Source organism: Serinus canaria, chromosome 17 (assembly GCF_022539315.1).
Source record: "Serinus canaria isolate serCan28SL12 chromosome 17, serCan2020, whole genome shotgun sequence".
Classification (NCBI taxonomy): Eukaryota; Metazoa; Chordata; class Aves; order Passeriformes; family Fringillidae; genus Serinus; species Serinus canaria.
The window spans coordinates 8,889,556-8,908,728 of record NC_066330.1 but is presented as its reverse complement, the minus strand read 5'-3'; the positions used below and the strand labels follow the sequence as shown (position 1 = coordinate 8,908,728).

The window sequence follows — 19,173 nt, the reverse complement described above, 5'->3', positions numbered from 1 at the left end:
TTCCACAGGCTGTCCAAAGAGATTTGTCATTGCTATGGGAGAAGCTTTAATTTATTCATCTTTCTATTAAAGAATCCATAGTTCAGGGGTTTATCCCTAGAGCACTGATCTAAAAAATAAAATAAATTTAATTGCCTGCGATTACTCATCCAGCACCAACAATCTGAGGTACAGCCAGGCCCTGAAAAGAGAGAATGGAAGGAGTTAACAAAACTCAGTAATTTCTGAGGTTTAGGGACTCTTCAGTACTTTTTGTGGGCTGTTTTCTGTGAGAGCTGGGGAAAAAGCAGTGAATGTTTTGGAAGGGTGAAAATGTGTTTGACAATTTCTGTTTTCACATCAAAATAAGGGTCAGCTGTTCTGTAGATTTGCTTTTGTCTGAGCCCACTATTCATGCTTAAATAATTTTAGTTTTATGCTCACTAAATTTATCTAAAAAGGAACATTAATGTTGAACCATGTAGAAATTTCATGTAGGATTTCTGGGCTGATCAGAGGGATTTCCATCAGAATTTTGGGGCTGATCAGAGGGATTTCCATCAGGATTCCTTGGTTGCTCTCTTGGTTTGAAAAGACAGCAAAAAGGTGTCTGCTAAGGAAGGCAGGAGCCTCTCTTGAAATGGAAAATGTAAATCCCCCTCCCTCTGAATTGTTATAATTTTGAAACTAAGAGGCTCTCAGGCAAAGATATGGGAGAAGGAATAAAAGTTCTTTATTAGGGAACAAAAAAATAAACAATGCAGTAAATCAAAACAACACTGTCAGTCAGAACAGGCCCTGACCCCTGTGTGTCAGGGTGGTGGCACAGCCCCATCCCAGGGGGGCTCAGGGTGGTGGCACAGCCCCATCCCAGGGGGGCTCAGGGTGGTGGCACAGTCCCATCCCAGGGGGGCTCAGGGTGGTGGCACAGTCCCATCCCAGGGGGCTCGGGTGGGCACGCCCTCCCAGGGGGCTCACCCTCCTGCAGTGCCAGCTGTGGCTCTGCTGGAGCAGGGATCCTGCACAAGGGGGGAGTTTTCCTCTGCAGCTCCAGGGCTGCTGGAGATGGGCCTGCTCTCCCTCTGGGAATGCAGGGCAGCAGAAAGCTGCTCCTCTGGGAATGCAGTGGGCAAAGGCTGCTGGGCTGTTCCCAGGGCAGATTGGATCCAGGTAGGAATGCTTGGCTCCTCCCCTGGGCGGAGCATCTCCCCATGGGATGCTGGAATTTGATCAGCCATGCAGGGACACTCCCTGGCCCATTGACAACAGATTCCTCCCCTCCCTCCTAGAGGGAGGGTGGGTCCTGGAAGAGATAAAACTGCCCCACCTGGTTTTAAGGGCTCACCCATTAACAGAAGATAACAATAGAATACACCTCCAGCCAGGTCTCACATTTGCAACCTAAGACAGTTGCATCAGGAGTAATTCTGTGAATGATTCACTTCCATTCAGAGGAACAGAAGCAGGATTGTACAAACCCTGTGCTTGGGCAGGGACTGCTCAGTTTCTGGTATTATGACAAACTTCTGACTAAAATGAAACTGCAAATTACTTGTAATGAATCAGGGCCTCATACCCACGTAGGAAATGGATTTGAGGAGTTCTTTGCAGGGAGCTTGGGAGGGCACATGCTGACTACATTAGTCACACCTCATTTTGACAGACAGCTCTTTAGAAAAATATTTATTCAAAGCATCTGGTTGTTTTGTTTCTGGTATTTTTTTCCTTATTATTCCAACAGTTTTTATCCAACCACTGGAATTAAAATCAAAACCAGTGCAATTTTCATTTTATAATGAAATGTTTGCTCAGGACTCATATTGTCTTGACAAGCTGTGATTGTCTTTATAAATGTTATGAGCAGCATCAGGAGGTTCACTGGCACAGCCAAAGTTGTGGATAAAGCAGGAGATGAAGGAAGCTGGAGTTATTTCTCACAGCTTTGGGAAGTGTTTGGGAAGCAAAAATCCATTGAAGCATCCATGGGTGGTGGGATGGGTAATAAAAGAGATTTAGGTGGGGTATTGGGAAGGAATTCTTCCCTCTGAGGGTGGGCAGGCCCTGGCACAGGGTGCCCAGAGCAGCTGTGGCTGCCCCTGGATCTCTGGCAGTGCCCAAGGCCAGGCTGGATGGGGCTTGGAGCAGCCTGGGACAGTGGGTGGTGGGAATGAGATGATCTTTGAGGTCCCTTCCAGCCCAAGCCCTTCTGTGATTCCCTGAGTGTGGTTAAATGGTGGTGCTAAGATTTTGGATGAACTTTTCCTTTCTTCCCACCCCTTGACCTTGTCCCCCTGCCCCCCCAGGCTGTCTTTGACTGCGTGGTGAACTCCCTGAAGAACGTCCTCAATATCCTCATTGTTTACATGCTCTTCATGTTCATCTTCGCCGTCATCGCCGTGCAGCTCTTCAAGGGCCGCTTCTTCTACTGCACGGACGAGTCCAAGGAGCTGGAGAAGGACTGCAGGTACAGCTGGGAGCAGGGAATGGCAGGGAGCAGCTTCCTCCAGCTCCCCAGGCTGGCCCAAAGGCAGGGGTTTGCTGAGTGGGAAGAGTCTCCTGTAAATAAGAGCAATAATTCATCACAGGTACCCTGGAGGTGAATTTTCCTTTCTTTTTCTTCATCAGCTCTGTCATTCCTGGCTCTGATCTTCAGGATACAGGGGAGGCAGCTTTTTTCCTGGGAGAGCTGAGTGTGATGTTTGAGAAGGGATTGTGAGAGTGTGACTCCTCTTTCCACCTGTTGCCTCCATTCTTAGAGCTCTTATGAATTAGAAAAGCACACTGAATAAATAATCAGAAGTGTGGGATGTTAAAGAGCTACTAATTAGCGAGGAGAGGGACAGGATGTGAATATCTTAAAAGCCCTGTCATGCTTTGTCCTTCCCAGCAGGCTGGCAAGGTGTGTTGTGCATCTCATTAGCTTTTTTCTTGGCACCCAAAGCACCTCCTCAGCACTGTCCTGCTCTGCCCATCCCTTTCCTGCTGCCTGGCACCTGCAGGGCTCGTCCCTGGTGGGGTCCTAGGGGCTCTCAGTGCAGTTCTTCTTTGGAAAAATGCAGCTAAATTATGGAAAGGAATGTGAAATTACAGAGTAGGGTAGGTTGGAGAGGGTTCTCCACGTGCCAGGCCCCTCAAAGTGGGATACATTTAGGAATTAGATCCAACCCTGGAGTAGGAGCCAGAGATGTTTCCCCATCAAGCAGAAGTTTCCTGTGGGGGCAGACATTTGAGGGGCAGGCATGGTGTTCATAGCTGGCTTTGCCTAATGAATGAATGATTAAAAACTCTCATTTTGAGATCTCAGGTCCAGTTCCCATGGCTAGAACTGGCTCAAAAATTGGCTTTTACTTCTGTCATGGACTTTGAGGGAGTCCCTTTGTCATTAACCCACAGCACAGTCCAGACTGTGCTGCTGGGGCTTTCCAACACTCCTGAGGGCTAAGAAATGCCTGATCTGCTTTAATTCTCTCATTGGCTCCAAATCTCTTTTTCCTAGGGGTCAGTACCTCGATTATGAAAAAAATGAGGTGGAGGCACAGCCCAGGGAATGGAAAAAATACGAGTTCCACTATGACAACGTGCTCTGGGCTCTGCTCACACTCTTCACCGTGTCCACAGGGGAAGGGTGGCCAACGTGAGTACATGGCACTGGCAGGGGCTGATGGTGCAGGTAAAGCAGGTCCCCAAAGCTCTGAGGGACAGCAGGTGACCTGGGAAATGAGAAAAGTCTTTTATCAGCTAAGTTCTGTGTGATTATTGGGTGAACCAGCGGGCAGAGCTCTGCACTTTTCTTGGTGCTCTCCTGAGCTTGCACAGGGATGCTCAGAAAGTTTTCAGTTCTTGCTTCAGGCTTTTGGACTCACACACCTTTGTCAGGGGTAAAACTGATAATGGAAATGGTAGAAAACGAAGGGGAAAAAGTGTTGTGAGCTCTGCTGAAGGTCTGCTGGGCGTGACAAGTGACATTTCCTGTTCAGCCCATGACTTTATTTTGGCACACGTGGAGTGCAGTGTGTGGCCAGGGCTTCTCTGCCTCCACATTCAACTCTTTCATAAAATAAAGACTAAAACAGCATCAGCCTCCCTTTTCCAGTCCCTCACTGTGTTCCCCTACTTGGATGTCACCTCTCTTTTCCTACCCTTACTCCATCCCTGTTGAGCAGAGAAGAGAAGCCAGATCCAGCTGGATCCTCTCGCCTTTGGGAGATCAGGGGGGATCAGTGGATCTGGGCACAGCAAATCTCCACCATTCTGCAGAATGGTGAGAACAAAGGGTTTCCCTAAAAATATCCTCAAAGAAAAACTTCTTCCCAGCCTCGTGGATGGGAGCAAGCTTTTCCTGAGCATATGTGGAAAACCCTGCACGTGAGTGAAGGCCAGGGAGTGATTCTCAGGGGGTCCTTGGTGCTTCCCAGGGATTGTGTTGACCTTTCCTCTCTCTTTGCATTTGCTTGCAGTGTGCTGAAGCACTCAGTGGATGCCACCTACGAGGAGCAGGGGCCCAGCCCTGGCTACAGGATGGAAATGTCCATCTTTTACGTGGTGTATTTTGTTGTCTTCCCTTTTTTCTTTGTCAACATCTTTGTGGCGTTAATCATCATCACCTTCCAGGAGCAAGGAGATAAAGTGATGTCAGAGTGCAGCCTCGAGAAAAACGAGGTACCCACCTCTTCTGACTCCAGAGTTGGTGTTCCAGGGGCTTAGAGCCCCTGGGTACTGGTGGATACTCCCCGTTCCCCCTGTGCTGGGGGCACTGGAGAGCAGTGGTTATTGGAGGGTGTGTGGTGTAGAGACCAAAGAAATGAGTGGCTGTTTCAGCTTCTGCGTAAAATAAACCCCAGGGAGAGTCCCTAGGTGCTTCCTGTTGGGAACCACTGTCACACATCCCCCTGGACCACACCAGAGTAAGGATGGGGAGGCCCTGGCAGAAGCTGCCCCATCCCTGGGAGTGTCCCAGGCCAGGCTGGACACTGGGGCTTGGAGCAGCCTGGGGTAGTGGAAGGTGTCCCTGCCATGGCAGGGGTGACACTGGATGGGCTTTAAGGTCCTTTCCAGCCCAAACCATTCCATGATTTTATGTTTGCTCGAGTGTGGAGGGTAGAAGGAGGCAAACCTTGTGGGCAGATCTCAGAAACCAAACTGAGGTTCAACTGCTGTGGCTGCCCAGAGGAAAACTCCTCTCTCCAGGCTGGTTTTGTGCCTGGCTGGAATTTTTGACAGCAGCCAAAAGGAGATGCCTTGAGAAGAGTGTAAGACCAAGGCAGAAAAAGCTGTGAGGTTTTACTTTAAAGCCCCCAAAAACACCATTGTTTTCCACTCAGGGACCTCCTGAGCTGGTTTTTCTTTAGCTACTGGCATCTGTGTATCTTCCTGCCATGGGTGTATCCAGTTTCCTTCTCAATCCAAGCAGATTTTTAGCATCTGCAGCATCCTTCTTCCAGGGTCCCACAGCCTCAATGACCTCTTTTGGGAAGAACCATCTCTTTTCATATATTTTGAAACTGGAACCTGATTTTTGATGAAAAGAGATGAATTTTTAAGTGATTTTTAACTAGTTCCTTGTTTGTCTAAATGAATAAAAAGTCCAAAATAAAGCATAAATTTAGAGAGCTTTACCCATGTTATTTTCCAACTGAGCGGAAAGTGATTTCAGACTTGCAATTCTTATGTAAATTCAAGTTGAGAAAATGCTCCAGAATCAAAACCTCTTGTAGAAAGCAATTTTTATCAGTTTTATATTCATATAATAAAGTGAACAGAAATAGCCAGTGAAGGGGATCTCTGAGAGTTCCCCCAAGTGCTTCTGGTGGGTAATTTATTGGTAAATTCAGTTCTCATTTTATGAAACATTCCGAGCTCTTTGGGTGTTGCTGTGTATGAAGACACACCCAAGTTCCACAATACTTTTTAAAAACCACAGATAACATCTTTACCAATCCTCTGGTTCCTATAATCGCCCATCAGGAGGAACTGGAAGTGTTTTTAGAAGTGGGAAGGGATCAGGACCACGGAGGAGCTGGGCTCTAATGGAATGTGGTCGGACTGCAAGGGGCATGGGAAAGTTCTAGGGTAAATATTGCAGGAGAATGGATCAGGATTTGGGGATCCTGTGCTGCATTTTATAGGAACAGCCAGCACTCACTTGGTATAAATGCTCTGCTCACTCTCCCAACCACATCCTGATGGATAAAGACTTCCAGCCCTTTTTGTGGCACCTTTTCATCCCCTTTTTGTTTTGTAGAGGGCCTGCATAGACTTTGCCATAAGTGCCAAGCCCCTGACCCGCTACATGCCTCAGAACAAGCAATCCTTCCAGTACAAGATGTGGAAATTCGTGGTGTCCCCTCCCTTTGAGTACTTTATCATGGTCATGATTGCTCTCAACACCATCGTCCTCATGATGAAGGTGAGTGGGATCTTCCTGAATCTTGGAATTTTGGGCTGTTGGCTGGAGAGACTCTCAGCCTGACTCAGCAGAGCAGCCCCCACTCCCTGTGTGCCTGGTGGGATTCCATTGGCCCCCGAGGGAGGTGGATTAGCTGGGATGAGATCCCACCATGGGGTTCCCTGCAGAGTGATGGTTGGGCTCAGCCCCTTTGGTGTGTGACCATGGGATGGGAACTGGGATCTGCAGGTCCTGATCTCCAGGCCCAGCCTGAGCTTTCTCCTGCAGAGCAGGGTCTTGGGGCTGCTCAAAGTCCAGACAGGCCATGAAAATTCAAGCTGAAACAGAGTAGGTTTAGATGGGATATTGGGAAGGAATTGTTCCCTGGGAGGTGGGCAGGCCCTGGCACAGGGTGCCCAGAGCAGCTGGGGCTGCCCCTGGATCCCTGGCAGTGCCCAAGGCCAGGCTGGATGGGGCTTGGAGCAGCCTGGGACAGTGGGAGGTGTCCCTGCCATGGCAGGGGGTGGGACTAGATGATGTTTAAGGTCCCTTCCAACCCAAGCCATTCTATCATTCTGTGAAATTACTCAATCTTGGAACAGTATCAGGCTCTTGGGAGAGTGGGGGAAGAGACACAGGTGGATATGTCCCTTCCTATCCCATGCCTGTCTTAGAGTATCTTTACAGTCAAGGGGTCCCCATATTAGTGGAAGAAACAGTTCTGCACTTGTCCTCTGGGTTGGAAAATGCCCTTCCTACCTCCTGGTCCGAGCTGTGCCTACAGGAGGATGTCCCTCAGCAAGTCTTCACTGCTGGGGATATTCTAGCTGCCCCCTCAGTACAGGATGGAGCAAGAGGGACAGGAATAATTGTGTTGTAACCCCAAATCCCACTTAAAGTGAGCACAGAATCCTGACTAAAATGAGCAGGGATCAGCTGGGGAGTCAGTGATCTTCCAGTAAGAGCCTTTCTTCCATCCCACTTTAGTTCTATGATGCTCCAGAAGCATATGAAGAAATGCTGAAATGCCTGAATATTGTGTTTACATCCATGTTTTCCATGGAATGTGTGCTGAAGATCATTGCCTTTGGTGTGCTGGTAGGTGCCTTCCTCCTTCCCTTCCACCTCCTTCCTATCTCAATGAAATGCTTGAATTTCGTGATGCGCGTTTAAAAACAAACAAACAAAAAACTCCCTGAACCTGTGCTGGCAAAAAAAAAAATAACCCCTGGATCCCTCTATTCCCCTTGTGTTCTATTTGGCAGAATTATTTCCGAGATGCCTGGAATGTCTTTGATTTTGTAACAGTGTTGGGAAGTATTACTGATATTTTAGTAACAGAGATTGCGGTAAGTACAGTTTGCTCAATTTATTTCATTTATAAACAAAGCTGTGCCCTGTCAAGACACTGACCCTTCTCCCTACCAGCCTTATTCCCTGGAGCTGCCTCTGGGAGTCAGGATGGCCTTGGCTGACCCTGTTCCATGAGCTCTGCTTTTCCATGGAGCTGAGCACAGCTGTGTGCCCCAAAGAGGGAAGGCTCTGATGAGAAGCACAGTGCTCATGACTCTGCCAGGAAGCAGCTCCCTCTCTCCTGCAGCAAAATACTCTATCCCAGGCCTTTTCTGCCTGTTCATGGAAAAATCCTGCTGAATTTAGAGAGGGAAAAGACCAAAGGGATTCTGCTGTGTTAATGTGGGAGTTTTTTTTCAGGGCACATGTCTGGCCCTTGGGATTCTTGCCCAGTGTGGGTCACGGGGCAGGGTGAGGGTGAAGGGAAGTGACAGGGACACAAGGATGGGGAAGAGGTGAAGAGTCTGGACTGAGGGAATGTTCCTGTCACAAAAGCTCTGTGGGGCAATGAATAAACAAACAGCTTTCACAGAGGATTTCTGGGCAGCTCTACAAGGGCTGCTGTCTCCCTGCTAACAAGCCTTGTACATCTCACAAAGTGGCCAGACTCATCATTAAATTCTGAAGGATTTTTCCATAAGGGCAGCCAATGTCTGTCTCAGTCCCTGACAGTCTGATAATACCTGATGGATAAATTGCTCCTCTCCTCTCCCAGTGCATGTTGTAGCTGATGATGTATCAAGAGTGTAATGAATTTGAACTTGACCATAACTTTTTTTGGACAGACTCTCACACTCAGTCCCAGGGGTTTGCCTGTAGATCTGTTTTGTGTGTGCTCACAACTGTGCTCCCCACATTCCTTTACAGGTGGTGGTGAAGACCATGTGACTGTTTCTAACAAATGCATTTTTATTTAACCTCCTTGGCACAAAATAACACTCAACCCCCCAGGTTTTCCTCCCCATACAAATGGTGTTCATTTATCTGCTGGTGAATCCTGTGTTGTAGGCTTTGGATTTTGTTTTCAGTGCAGCCAGGCTGAAGTTTACTCAGCTCACCCTCTCTGAGTGCTGTGGGAAGGCACAGGGTGCTTGTCCCCACTCCCTCTGCCTTGGGATGTGTTTTCTTGCCAAGGGCACCCAAACTTTTGCTATGGTTTGAAAATTTGTGAAAAGTCAGCCAAGACAGACTGAAGCTTTACCAGCCCCACTTTGGCCACTTTTCCTGGGAGGAAGCAGCACTGACAGCTCCCACAGGGTAAGGGAGCCTCTGGTTGCTCCCAGACTGGTGTCTTCTCCTTCAGGAAGGTTTCTGCTTCTCAACACCAAGCCCACATGCTGCTAAAATCCTCAATTTTGGAGCTATTTCACAGGCAAGGAGCAGCCACAGTGCTGCCCTTCCCTGCTCAGTTAATGGGACATTTGCAAAGTCAGGTTCTTGAAAAACTGACTTGCAATTCCAGGTAGGGCAGAGCAGGAAATAAAGACTGGGGATGAGCATCCACTCAGCTGCTGCTGAACCAGCCCCACCTCACCTTCCTCACCTCAGGGCACTCTCCTGGAGCAGGGAATAAGCAGAGAGGAGAAGAGCTCTTGGATCACCAGTCCCACAGCTGTGTCCCCAGCAGGGAATGGCCCTTTCTCCATGTGCCTTCCTCAGCTCCAGCCTCCCATTCTCAGCTGGGCAGAGCTTGGGGCAGCCCCTTCAGTCCCTCCAGCCCTCCTGGCAGCCATTCCCATGGAGTTTCCTCAGCTGGGATGTCCAGGTGACAGCCACAAAGTGACCTTGACTGCCAGCCTGCAACTGTCCCTGTCCCAGCACCCTCCCCAGGAGATGTTTCCTAGGTGACACTGAGCTCAGGCTCACAAATACTTGCCACAGCACTGTTTTCCTCCATATTTTCCAGCTAGAAGTGTTCTCCAAAGGTAAATAATCCTGGGTGGCCTCACCTTGAGAGACTTTGCTTCCACCAGCCTTGTTTGGTACCTTTAACCCTCTGAGAAGTAAAGACAAAAGGAAAAGAAATGTGTGGATTAATTACTTTGTTTTAGTTTTCCTGGTCATGTCACATATAATTTACCTTGTGATTGTAGTGGAATATCTATTTTTTTATTTCTTCAGGCAAAAGCATGAATGTCAGTTTTTTTTACCCTCAGTAAATGAGGGAGAAGAGGTGGGATGAAGGAAAAGGTGTCCTTGTGGACACAGTCGGCCTTGGGAGGCCGAGTGGGTGTTTAGCAAACTGACATCTATTTCTATGCCTGGAAATATAAAAAACCATCCTGAGAAGTGTTTGTGAATTGTCTCCAAATTTGCATTACAAAGTGAAATGCAAATAACAACTGCACTGTCTGTGTTACCTCAAGGACCTCCGAATCTCTTTTGGTTCGAAGCATTTTTTATTTCTGGAGTTCCCATAAAATAACACCTCCCCCGATAGCCCAACGGTTTTTTTCCAGTGAAATTTTTCAGAGTTTCCTTTTTGCTTGTCCTGATTACTCATTTTCTCTTTTGTTTCCTGTTTTTGTTCCTTATTTTCCTTATCTACCTGCTGAATCACGCCATCCAATCAACATACAATGCGAAAACCATGTCTCCGTCTGTATGTTGTGCACCTGCTGCTCAAAAAAAAATATAAAACTTTGTAAATAATCTTGCAAATATCCATCCATGACAACATCACATATAGGACACGGTTGGTTTCATTGAATTTAAACAATTCTTTAAATTCTCTGCTTTGATTTTCTCTTGTTTTTCTTTGATTTTAATATGTTTTTGGTTTGTTTTTTTTTTTTTTTTAATGAGAGTTCTGATTGCACTGGTGGAAAAGCCTCACTGCAGCGTGCCCCAAAGTGGCTTCTGCCCTGCACCTCTCTCCCTGGGCTCATTGGTGACCTGAGCAGTTGCCAATAGCCCATCCCTGCTCCCTGTGCCACCCCTGTGCCAAGGGGACACTGCCACTTGCTTTATTTCCGTGGGCAATGGGAGGAGATGGCCAGGGAAGGATGTTCTGCACCTGGAAACGCTGGGGTCTGGAGGTGGTGGTACCAAATTCAGCTCTCTCTAAGTGGGTTTGGCTTCTTTTAGGATGAGAGGATGGAGCTTTCTGCTGAAGGAAGCCCCTGACAGCCTTACAGGGGGTTTAACCCATGTATTGTAAGGCAGAAATATTATTGGGGTAATGGCAGACTTGCTTCCCTCAAATCAAAAATGATGGGAAAGAAGGATCTTAAATTTGAAAATTCTCTGTGACACCAACCCAAAGAACCCATTTTCCACAGTGAACACAGAATCAAACCCAAAATGGATGCAAGCCCAAAACCCCAAGTAAAATGAATAAATCATGTTATGAGCAGAGCTGAAAAGTACCAGGAACCAGATCCCACTGGGAATTCAGTGCCAAAGTGCAAATTTATTCCAAAAATGCCTTCAGAAACATTGACCTTTATCTTTGAAAATCACCAATTAAACAAAAGAGAATCCATAAAGGAAAATGCAATCAGAAATATATATATATATATTTCCATTCTTAATTGTTTTGGCTATGAGACCAGAAACTTCTCAAAAATCCTTGCTCAGCCACCTGACACCAGCTCTTGGATCTGTGAACATCCACCTCTCCTGTTGCACAGTTGCTGTTAAGAAAGAAATCAGGGTGAATTTTTATTTCCAGGCTGCATAGAAGCTCCATGCATGTTCATGGAGGGTCCTGGGGGGAATTTTCTGCTGGCATGCAGCAGAGAAAAAGATAATGTGTAAGTTCAAAGCTTACCCAGTGCAAGCCAAGAAGGGAATCCTCCATGGTGCTGGATCCCTTCCAGATGTGTGGGAGCACTCAGGATAAATTTGGAGACTTTGTCTGCTGCACACCTGGCCCAGGCAGCACAGAAAAGGGCTCTGGCATTAGCTGTGAACATAAAAATATATTGGGGAAAAATCAGTTTGCTAAATTTTGGCTGCTGTCCCTGTTACTGGTCAAAGATTGAAAAGCTCATCCTGCACTTTGTTAGGATTGGGGTTATTTCATAGAGACAGGTCCAGGCTCCTTTGACCACTTGGCATCCAGGTGAGGACTTTGGAGCACCTCATTGTCCTCTGGAGCTGCTGCAGTGACACAGCAGGAGCAGCAGAGCTGAGAGGAGTCCTGGAGAGGAGGAGCCGAGGGCAGAGCTCCCCGGGGCTGCAGCTCCTCCCGAGGGGCAGCTCCCATCTCTGCTCTGGGACAGGGACAGGAGCCAGGGCACGGCTGGGGCTGGGCCAGGGCAGCTCAGGCTGGAGCTCAGGGCAAGGTTCTTCCCCCAGAGGGTGCTGGCACTGCCCAGGCTCCCCAGGGAATGGGCATGGCCCCGAGGCTGCCAGAGCTCCAGGAGCCTTTGGACAGCACTGCCAGGGATGCCAGGGTGGGGTTGGTGCGGGTCTGGGCAGGGCCAGGGGTGGCACTGAATGATCCCTTCAGTCCCTTTCAGCTCAGGACATTTTCTGATTCTGTCAAGTAGGAAATGAGGAGAGTTCTGGGCATTGTACACAAAATAATTTTTCCAGCATTCCTGACTCAGGATGGAAGGACTGCTAGGAAGTCCCTCCAAAGGCAGAGTCCCCGAGACACAGACGAGGGTGGCAAAAATCTTCAGCCTCTTAAAATCAGCAGTGGATTCCCCAAGCTCCAGATGAAGCCAAGACCTTGTGCAAGATTCAGGAAAACTTCAGTGCTGGCAATACCATGGACATTTACATGGCAACTCAGCTATTTCCTCATCAGTAATTCCTTAATTAAATAATTACTAATAAGTTGCTTTTTATTGATGCCAAATGAAGAGAAGTCCTAAAGCTTCCTGAGTGATCCCATTCTTGGCTTGGTCAGATGCCTCTTCCTGCAGCTCCTTCTGCAACCCTGTGGACAGAGGGAGCAGCTCCTGTGCTGGGCAGGAAACCTCTGTGCTGCTGAGGCACTGGTACACAGATCCAGGCAGTGCCTGTGCCCTGCTCTTCATGGCTTTCCTGATTTTCAGCATGGAAAACTCTGAGCCCCCAAAAGAAGCAGGACATGGAGATCCTGGAGAGATCCAGAGGAGGCCATGGAGCTGCTCCAAGGGCTGGAGCCCCTCTGCTCTGCAGCCAGACTGGGAGAGCTGAGAGTGCTCACCCTGGAGAGCTCCAGGGAGAGCTCAGAGCCCCTTGCTGGGCCTGAAGGGGCTCCAGGAGAGCTGGAGAGGGTCTGGGACAAGGGATGGAGGGACAGGACACAGGGAATGGCTCCCACTGCCAGAGGGCAGGGATGGATGGGAGATTGGGAATTAGGAATTGTTCCCTGGCAGGGTGGGCAGGCCCTGGCACAGGGTGCCCAGAGCAGCTGGGGCTGCCCCTGGATCCCTGGCAGTGCCCAAGGCCAGGCTGGATAGGGCTGGGAGCAGCCTGGGACAGTGGGAGGTGTCCCTGCCATGGCAGGGGTTGCACTGGATGGGCTTTAAGGTTTCTTCCAACCCAAAACTTTCTGGGATTCCATGAAACAACCTAAGAAGGGGTAACAGAGCAGGCTCCCATGGTGGGACAGCCTTCAAGGGCAGCTCCTGGTCAGTGGTGTTTATTCTCCGTTTCCCCACTCTTTGCAGTTTTCTTCCCAGAGGGATGCATGGCCCATCTCCTCTTGTGGGAAGTGGCAGCAGTGTCTGGCCATGCCCAGAGTCCCAGGTTCCCTTCAATACCAGCCCTTCCTTTTCCAGGAAAATAGTGACAGGCCAGGTGGAAATTATTTTCCAAACCTAATTTATTATTTCTTAGATGGATGATAAAATCCTAAAGCTCTGGTGCCTGTGAGCACCATGAGCATCTGTGCAACAGGAAAGAAAAAGAAAAAAAGCTTGGAAAGGATGACTTTGATAACCCAGATATCAGATCTGTGCATGGCACAGAGGTGGCTCAGTGGGAGGAGAAGTGATGCTAAAAACTGTTTTACCTGAGAAATACAGCAATGTGGAGTTTCCCCTCTGGCTGCATGCCATCCCAATTCCTGCCTGGAGAGTTGAGGTGTGGGAGGATGGGTTTGGTCTGTGGGGTGCTGAGGGTGCCACACACACGTGGAGCCCTTGCAGCCCCCACCAGTGTGGGGAACTGGCCTCTCTCTCTCCGGGCAGTGCTGAGAACGGCCCTTCCAATATCCCAGGGTGTCTGTCGGTGGTGGGAGGGGATTTTCCTGGGTTGGGAGTGGCTCTACATGGAGCCAAGGCTTTCACTGCTCTCTAGGAAGTGGCAATGCCAGAGTTAAATAGGGAATGTGGGAAAAAAAATAAATCTGTGGACTGTTTGTCCATCTAAATCCCAGGGAACGGGGGAGTCACAGACATAACTGCACATCTTGAACCCTTTTCCCATTTCTACCCCTTTTCCATGGTAGCACTGGGCTAGCTCAGCTTGCAGGGAGCCCAGCCCAAAGCAGGTGTTAAACATCCTGGCAGCTGGGCTGATGAGGTTTTAGCAAAGCCTGAGTAGGACAACATTCCTGCTGCTGGGCTGCAGTTATGTGGGAAGAGGGAAATCCCACAGGATCCCACAGAGATGGATCCTGTGCCCCTGCTCCTCCTTGGAGCCTAAGGATTGTGCACAGGAAAGATCTGGCTTGAGCATTGCTCTCAAGTTAAAATCAGACTTTCAGGCCCAAGTGCTGCCAGCATTACACGTGAGGGCTGATCCAGTCCCCACTGCTGGGGAGATGTTCCAGGGCTCATGGTTAAACCTGTGCCCTGCCCTGGGCCCGGCTCACTGTGGGAAGAAGAACCCTGTTAGTGATGGTCCCCATTACCCAGCTGGGCCCCAGCTCTGCCCCAGGGCCCTTCCCTGGCCCTGCCCTGCTCAGGTGAGTGCAGCTGGACTGTTGTGAAGGGCAGGTAAGCGCTGTGAAAATAAACCTGCAGCTGATGCTGAGACAAACTGGACATTTTCAGTGCCTGTTCTACTGCCCAACCCAGGGGAATCCTCGCTCGTGCTTTGCCTGCCAGAGATGGCTTCTGTTGCTGGCTTGAATGAGCTCAGTGTTGTCTGCTCCTTCATTGAACATTCCTGTGCTTTTCTCTTTTCTCTTTATTTGAAGATCGAGTCTGATTTTCGGTCTGTGCCTAACTCTGAGCTGCTTGTGTTTTTAACCTGAGAGAAACCGAGTGCATGCCTGAGACTTGAGTTCTGGAACTCTTTGATGGGATTGGTGGAATGCAATGCTAATGGCCCCAAAACTGAGCTGGCATTGAAAGAATCCATAGATCCAACAAGCCCCCCAATTTCAGTATGAGCTCTGTAGCCAAATGAGCAAGAAATGTGGGTCAGTTCAAAGTGACTTCTGGTAAAACAATAATCCAAGGGAAATTTTTGCTCATCTTTACCAAGCAGAGCTCCTTATGATTATATTTTCTGCTTCACTGCTCAATAGTTTAAAGTGGGATGTTTTCTCTCTTTAGCTCACTCAGTCAAATAAGTGGCTGTGATCAGAGATCCACAAAAAAGTGAATTATGGAACAGGGGAATATTTTTTCATCTTCTTAAAATAGGAGGGCAAGAGGGATCTGGCTTTTGCATGTTTTGTTTTGGAAAGAACCCTCTCTAGATTAGCTCGTTGGGGCAAGAATCCTCTTTTCCCCGAAGGAAAGAAAAAAAAAATGGGGTGAGGGGTGGGGAAAATCCTAGAAAACAAATGAAAATCAGAACCTGCCTCCAGCAGTTCTTTGATCCACTTGTGCAGACACATTTAACGAGAATTTGAAAAACCAGCAGGTTCCTAAGGCATCTTCCTGCTGGTGAAAGCTCCACCTCCCCAATTGACTCGCTGCCCTTGATCCATCTTCCAAACAATCTTCTGGTGCCGTTTCTCCTTGGCAAACCTGTCCAGTCGCACGCTGTACAAACACTGGAAACCTCCAGGTTGGAAAACATCCTCATTCTTCCAAGGATGTTTGAATCTTCACTGGACATTGCCTTTCTTGGTCCCTTGCCAGTGTCTTGGCTTAAGTTCAATTCCCTGTCGAAACTGACTGACCAAGACTTTCAACTCATTCCTTTTCAAAATGAAAATCTGGCACCATCCCCCTCTCCCTGAGTCTTGAGGGGGAGAAAATATTCCTTGCTCTAAGCAAATCAGCCCTCCAAGGACAGCATGACAGGGCCTTTTCCTTTTCTCTCATTGAGCCAGTAGCAGAGGGGAGGGCTCTTGTGGAGAGGGGTTTTCTCATTCTTGCTGCATGTGGAGTGATCTGCACTGACGAATGTTTCTTTTGGAAGGTTTTCTGGTGGCCGATTTGCTGCTTAGATCGTGAAGCTGGTAATTTTAATTTCTTTTTTGCGGGCTGTGGTTTCGGATCGCGGTCGTTTCTGAAGGACACAAAACCTTTACTTTCCACAGGACAACTTCATCAACCTCAGCTTCCTGCGGCTCTTCCGGGCAGCCAGGCTCATCAAGCTCCTCCGCCAGGGCTACACCATCCGCATCCTGCTCTGGACATTTGTGCAGTCCTTCAAGGTGAGCCTTGGCAATGTGGGGAGAGATCTGGGGAGAGGGTTGTGCTTGGTGCACGCACAGCATCTTCCAGTGAGGATCCAAGAGCTTCTCTTGTCTTGGAACAGCCTCTCTGCAACTCTACAGAGCAATTACAGGAATTCAGAATTCAAGAATTCTTCAGCCAAAGAGGATTGGTGAGCACTGCCCAGCCACAGGAATATTAATTCTGCAGAAAATCAAACTGGCTAGCACCAAGAATATTAAATGTTAATTCAACTGGTTCGCAAAACAAGGGATGTTAATTCTGCTAAGAGTGAACTGGCTCATATTGACCACTCCTAGGAATATTAATTCTGCTAAAAATGAGCTGGTGAGCACTGCCCAGCTCCAGGAATATTAATTTTCTACAGAAAAGAGAGCAGGTTAGCACTGACCATCCCCTGAACACTGCATTTTGGAGGAGGAGGCTGAAGGGCTGCTTGCTCATGCATACTCCAGCAAGTGCTCAACACTCAGGTTACCCTTGACTGCCAAAATCCCTCTGGCAAAGTCTGGATGCTCAGGAATTTTCATAAGGAAGCAGTGGCCTGGCTGATGAGTGCCTTGTTCTTCACCTGCAAGGAGTGTAAGGCTAAATTACCTGCCCGAGGATTTGGGTGTGGTGGGATCTGGCAGAGGTGAAACCCAGCCCCTTGAGCTTTGGTAACACAAACTGTGAAGCTGTAGAGCCACAGGCCTGGGTTTGATGACGTGGAGGATAAAAATAACGAGGTTTTGTTGAGGTTTTGTTGTGAAGTTGAGGCAGTTGCTTTGCCTGGTTTCCTTTACCTCTGTCCTTCCACCAATCCTCAGGTGTTTTCTAGATCTAAACAAAATCAGCTGAATTGGCTGTTTTCGATATCTAAAGAAAAGCCCACATGCCCCAAAGCTGGTTATTTTTACATCTCTCAGCTGGTTTGCAGCCCATTTTTCATTGTTTGATGCTTTAACTCTGGTCCTGGGGCTGCTCAGGTTCTGCAGAGCAGGGAGGAGAACACAGCATGTGGAACCAGGATTTGTGGCAGTGATCCTGGTCTCTGACACACCAGTACTCATGGGCTGGGAGCTGTGGGTGCAGAGCCCCAGCCCTCTGAGGGGTCTGCAGGTGTGAGGTGTTCCCAGTCAGGAGAGAGGGGATGGATGTTGGGAGAAGGGGCTCAGCCTTTTCCAGACAATCCCGACCCTTCCCAAAGCCTGTGTGCTGAGTGTGGCCCTGACGTGGAGCCAGGACGTTCCCGGGCTTCATGAGGAGCTGTTTGTCTGTCTGTCCCCCTGGCTTGGAGCTCTCAGGCTGTGTCCCTCCTGCAGAGGTGTCCACCAGAGGTGTCCATCAGTTCCATCTCCGCAGTTTCCCTCCACGTTTTGCCCTGGGGTGCCTCAGGCCCAGCAATGGCGGCCGGGCCAAGGATGGGATTGTCCTGCTCTGCTCTGGGCTGGGCCTCACCTCCTGTGCTGGGGGAGTTTTGGGCACCTCAGTAAGAAAAAGCTGTGAGAGAGTGTCCAAAGGAGGAACAGAGATGGGGAAGGGTCTGGAGGGGCTGTGAGGAGCAGCTGAGGGCTCTGGGATTGTTCAGCTGGAGCAGAGTGAGGGCAGAGCTCCCCGGGGCTGCAGCTCCTCCCGAGGGGCAGCTCCCATCTCTGCTCTGGGACAGGGACAGGAGCCAGGGCACGGCTGGGGCTGGGCCAGGGCAGCTCAGGCTGGAGCTCAGGGCAAGGTTCTTCCCCCAGAGGGTGCTGGCACTGCCCAGGCTCCCCAGGGAATGGGCACGGCCCCGAGGCTGCCAGAGCTCCAGGAGCCTTTGGACAGCGCTGCCAGGGATGCCAGGGTGGGGTTGGTGGGGGGCTGGGCAGGGACAGGGGTGCCCCTTGATGATCCTTGGGTGTCTTTTCCAGCTCAGGATATTTCATGATTCTACAATTCCTGCTCCCTTGGCCTGCAGAACTCCTGCTCCAGGCACCACAGGGGCTGGCCCGAGGGCAAGACTTCTCTGTTTTTGAGCTATTACTAATTAAGAGGCATTAATTACCCATTCATTTAGCCCAAGTAGAAAATAGCTGTCACTCTCAGCCTGGTTGACATAATTACATTGCAGCCTTGACTGATTTCTTGCTAAAACTCAGAATCCTTTTGTCCTCCTGGGATTCCAAACTGGGCCTGTTTCAGAGCAGGCACTCATTTCTGGGATGGAGATTTTTTTTTTTTTTTTTTTTTTTTTTTTTTTTTTTTTTTTTTTGCACAGACTGAATTTCCAGTTAGGTCATTAACAATTAATGTTCAGACAATTATGCACACAAAGTGCCAGTGCCTACTGGTAGCTCCAGCGTTCAGTGCCGAGCCTCGGATTGGGTTTTCCCTGCTTGCTGCTTCCAAGGATACAGAGAGAGCCCTTGGAAAGCCCTGACTGTTGTGTGATCAATGAATACCTGGCTCCAGGGCGTTGTCTCCTGAGGGCTGCCACAATTCTTCATATCCTCTTCCCAGTTCCTACACCTGAAGGACTGTCTTGGTTTGCAAAGCCAGGTGTTTGCTAAGGAAGGCAGGAGCCTCTCTTGAAATGGAAAATGTAAACCCCCTCCCTCTGAATTATTATAATTTGGAAATTAAGGGGCTCTCAGGCAAAGATATGGGAGTAGGAATAACAGGTCTGTACTAGGGAAACTAAGAATAAAAATGCAATAGTACAAATAAAGAAAACAACCCACTGCCAGAGTCAGAGCATGCCCTGACCCCTGTGTGTCAGGGTGGTGGCACAGTCCCATCCCAGGGGGGCTCAGGGTGGTGGCACAGCCCCATCCCAGGGGGGCTCAGGGTGGTGGCACAGTCCCATCCCAGGGGGGCTCAGGGTGGTGGCACAGTCCCATCCCAGGGGGGCTCAGGGTGGTGGCACAGTCCCATCCCAGGGGGGCTCAGGGTGGTGGCACAGTCCCATCCCAGGGG

The 19,173-nt window shown here is 49.1% G+C and overlaps 2 protein-coding genes across 2 annotated transcripts in view; both read left to right on the top strand.

Moving 5' to 3' along the window:
* LOC103819171 (voltage-dependent N-type calcium channel subunit alpha-1B) overlaps window positions 1-8,686 on the top strand; it is a 91,524-nt gene extending 82,838 nt beyond the window's left edge. Inside the window, exons 19-25 of the mRNA XM_050981029.1 lie at window positions 2,283-2,443; window positions 3,476-3,613; window positions 4,437-4,638; window positions 6,221-6,385; window positions 7,352-7,462; window positions 7,630-7,713; window positions 8,585-8,686. Of these exons, the coding sequence (XP_050836986.1) occupies window positions 2,283-2,443; window positions 3,476-3,613; window positions 4,437-4,638; window positions 6,221-6,385; window positions 7,352-7,462; window positions 7,630-7,713; window positions 8,585-8,605 (882 nt within the window). The 3' untranslated portion in view covers window positions 8,606-8,686. The remainder of the gene's footprint in view (window positions 1-2,282; window positions 2,444-3,475; window positions 3,614-4,436; window positions 4,639-6,220; window positions 6,386-7,351; window positions 7,463-7,629; window positions 7,714-8,584) is intronic.
* Window positions 8,687-10,307: 1,621 nt separating this feature from the next.
* Window positions 10,308-19,173, top strand: part of LOC127060228 (voltage-dependent N-type calcium channel subunit alpha-1B-like) — a 49,036-nt gene continuing 40,170 nt past the window's right edge. The window contains exons 1-2 of the mRNA XM_050981144.1: window positions 10,308-10,319; window positions 16,101-16,217. Of these exons, the coding sequence (XP_050837101.1) occupies window positions 10,308-10,319; window positions 16,101-16,217 (129 nt within the window). The remainder of the gene's footprint in view (window positions 10,320-16,100; window positions 16,218-19,173) is intronic.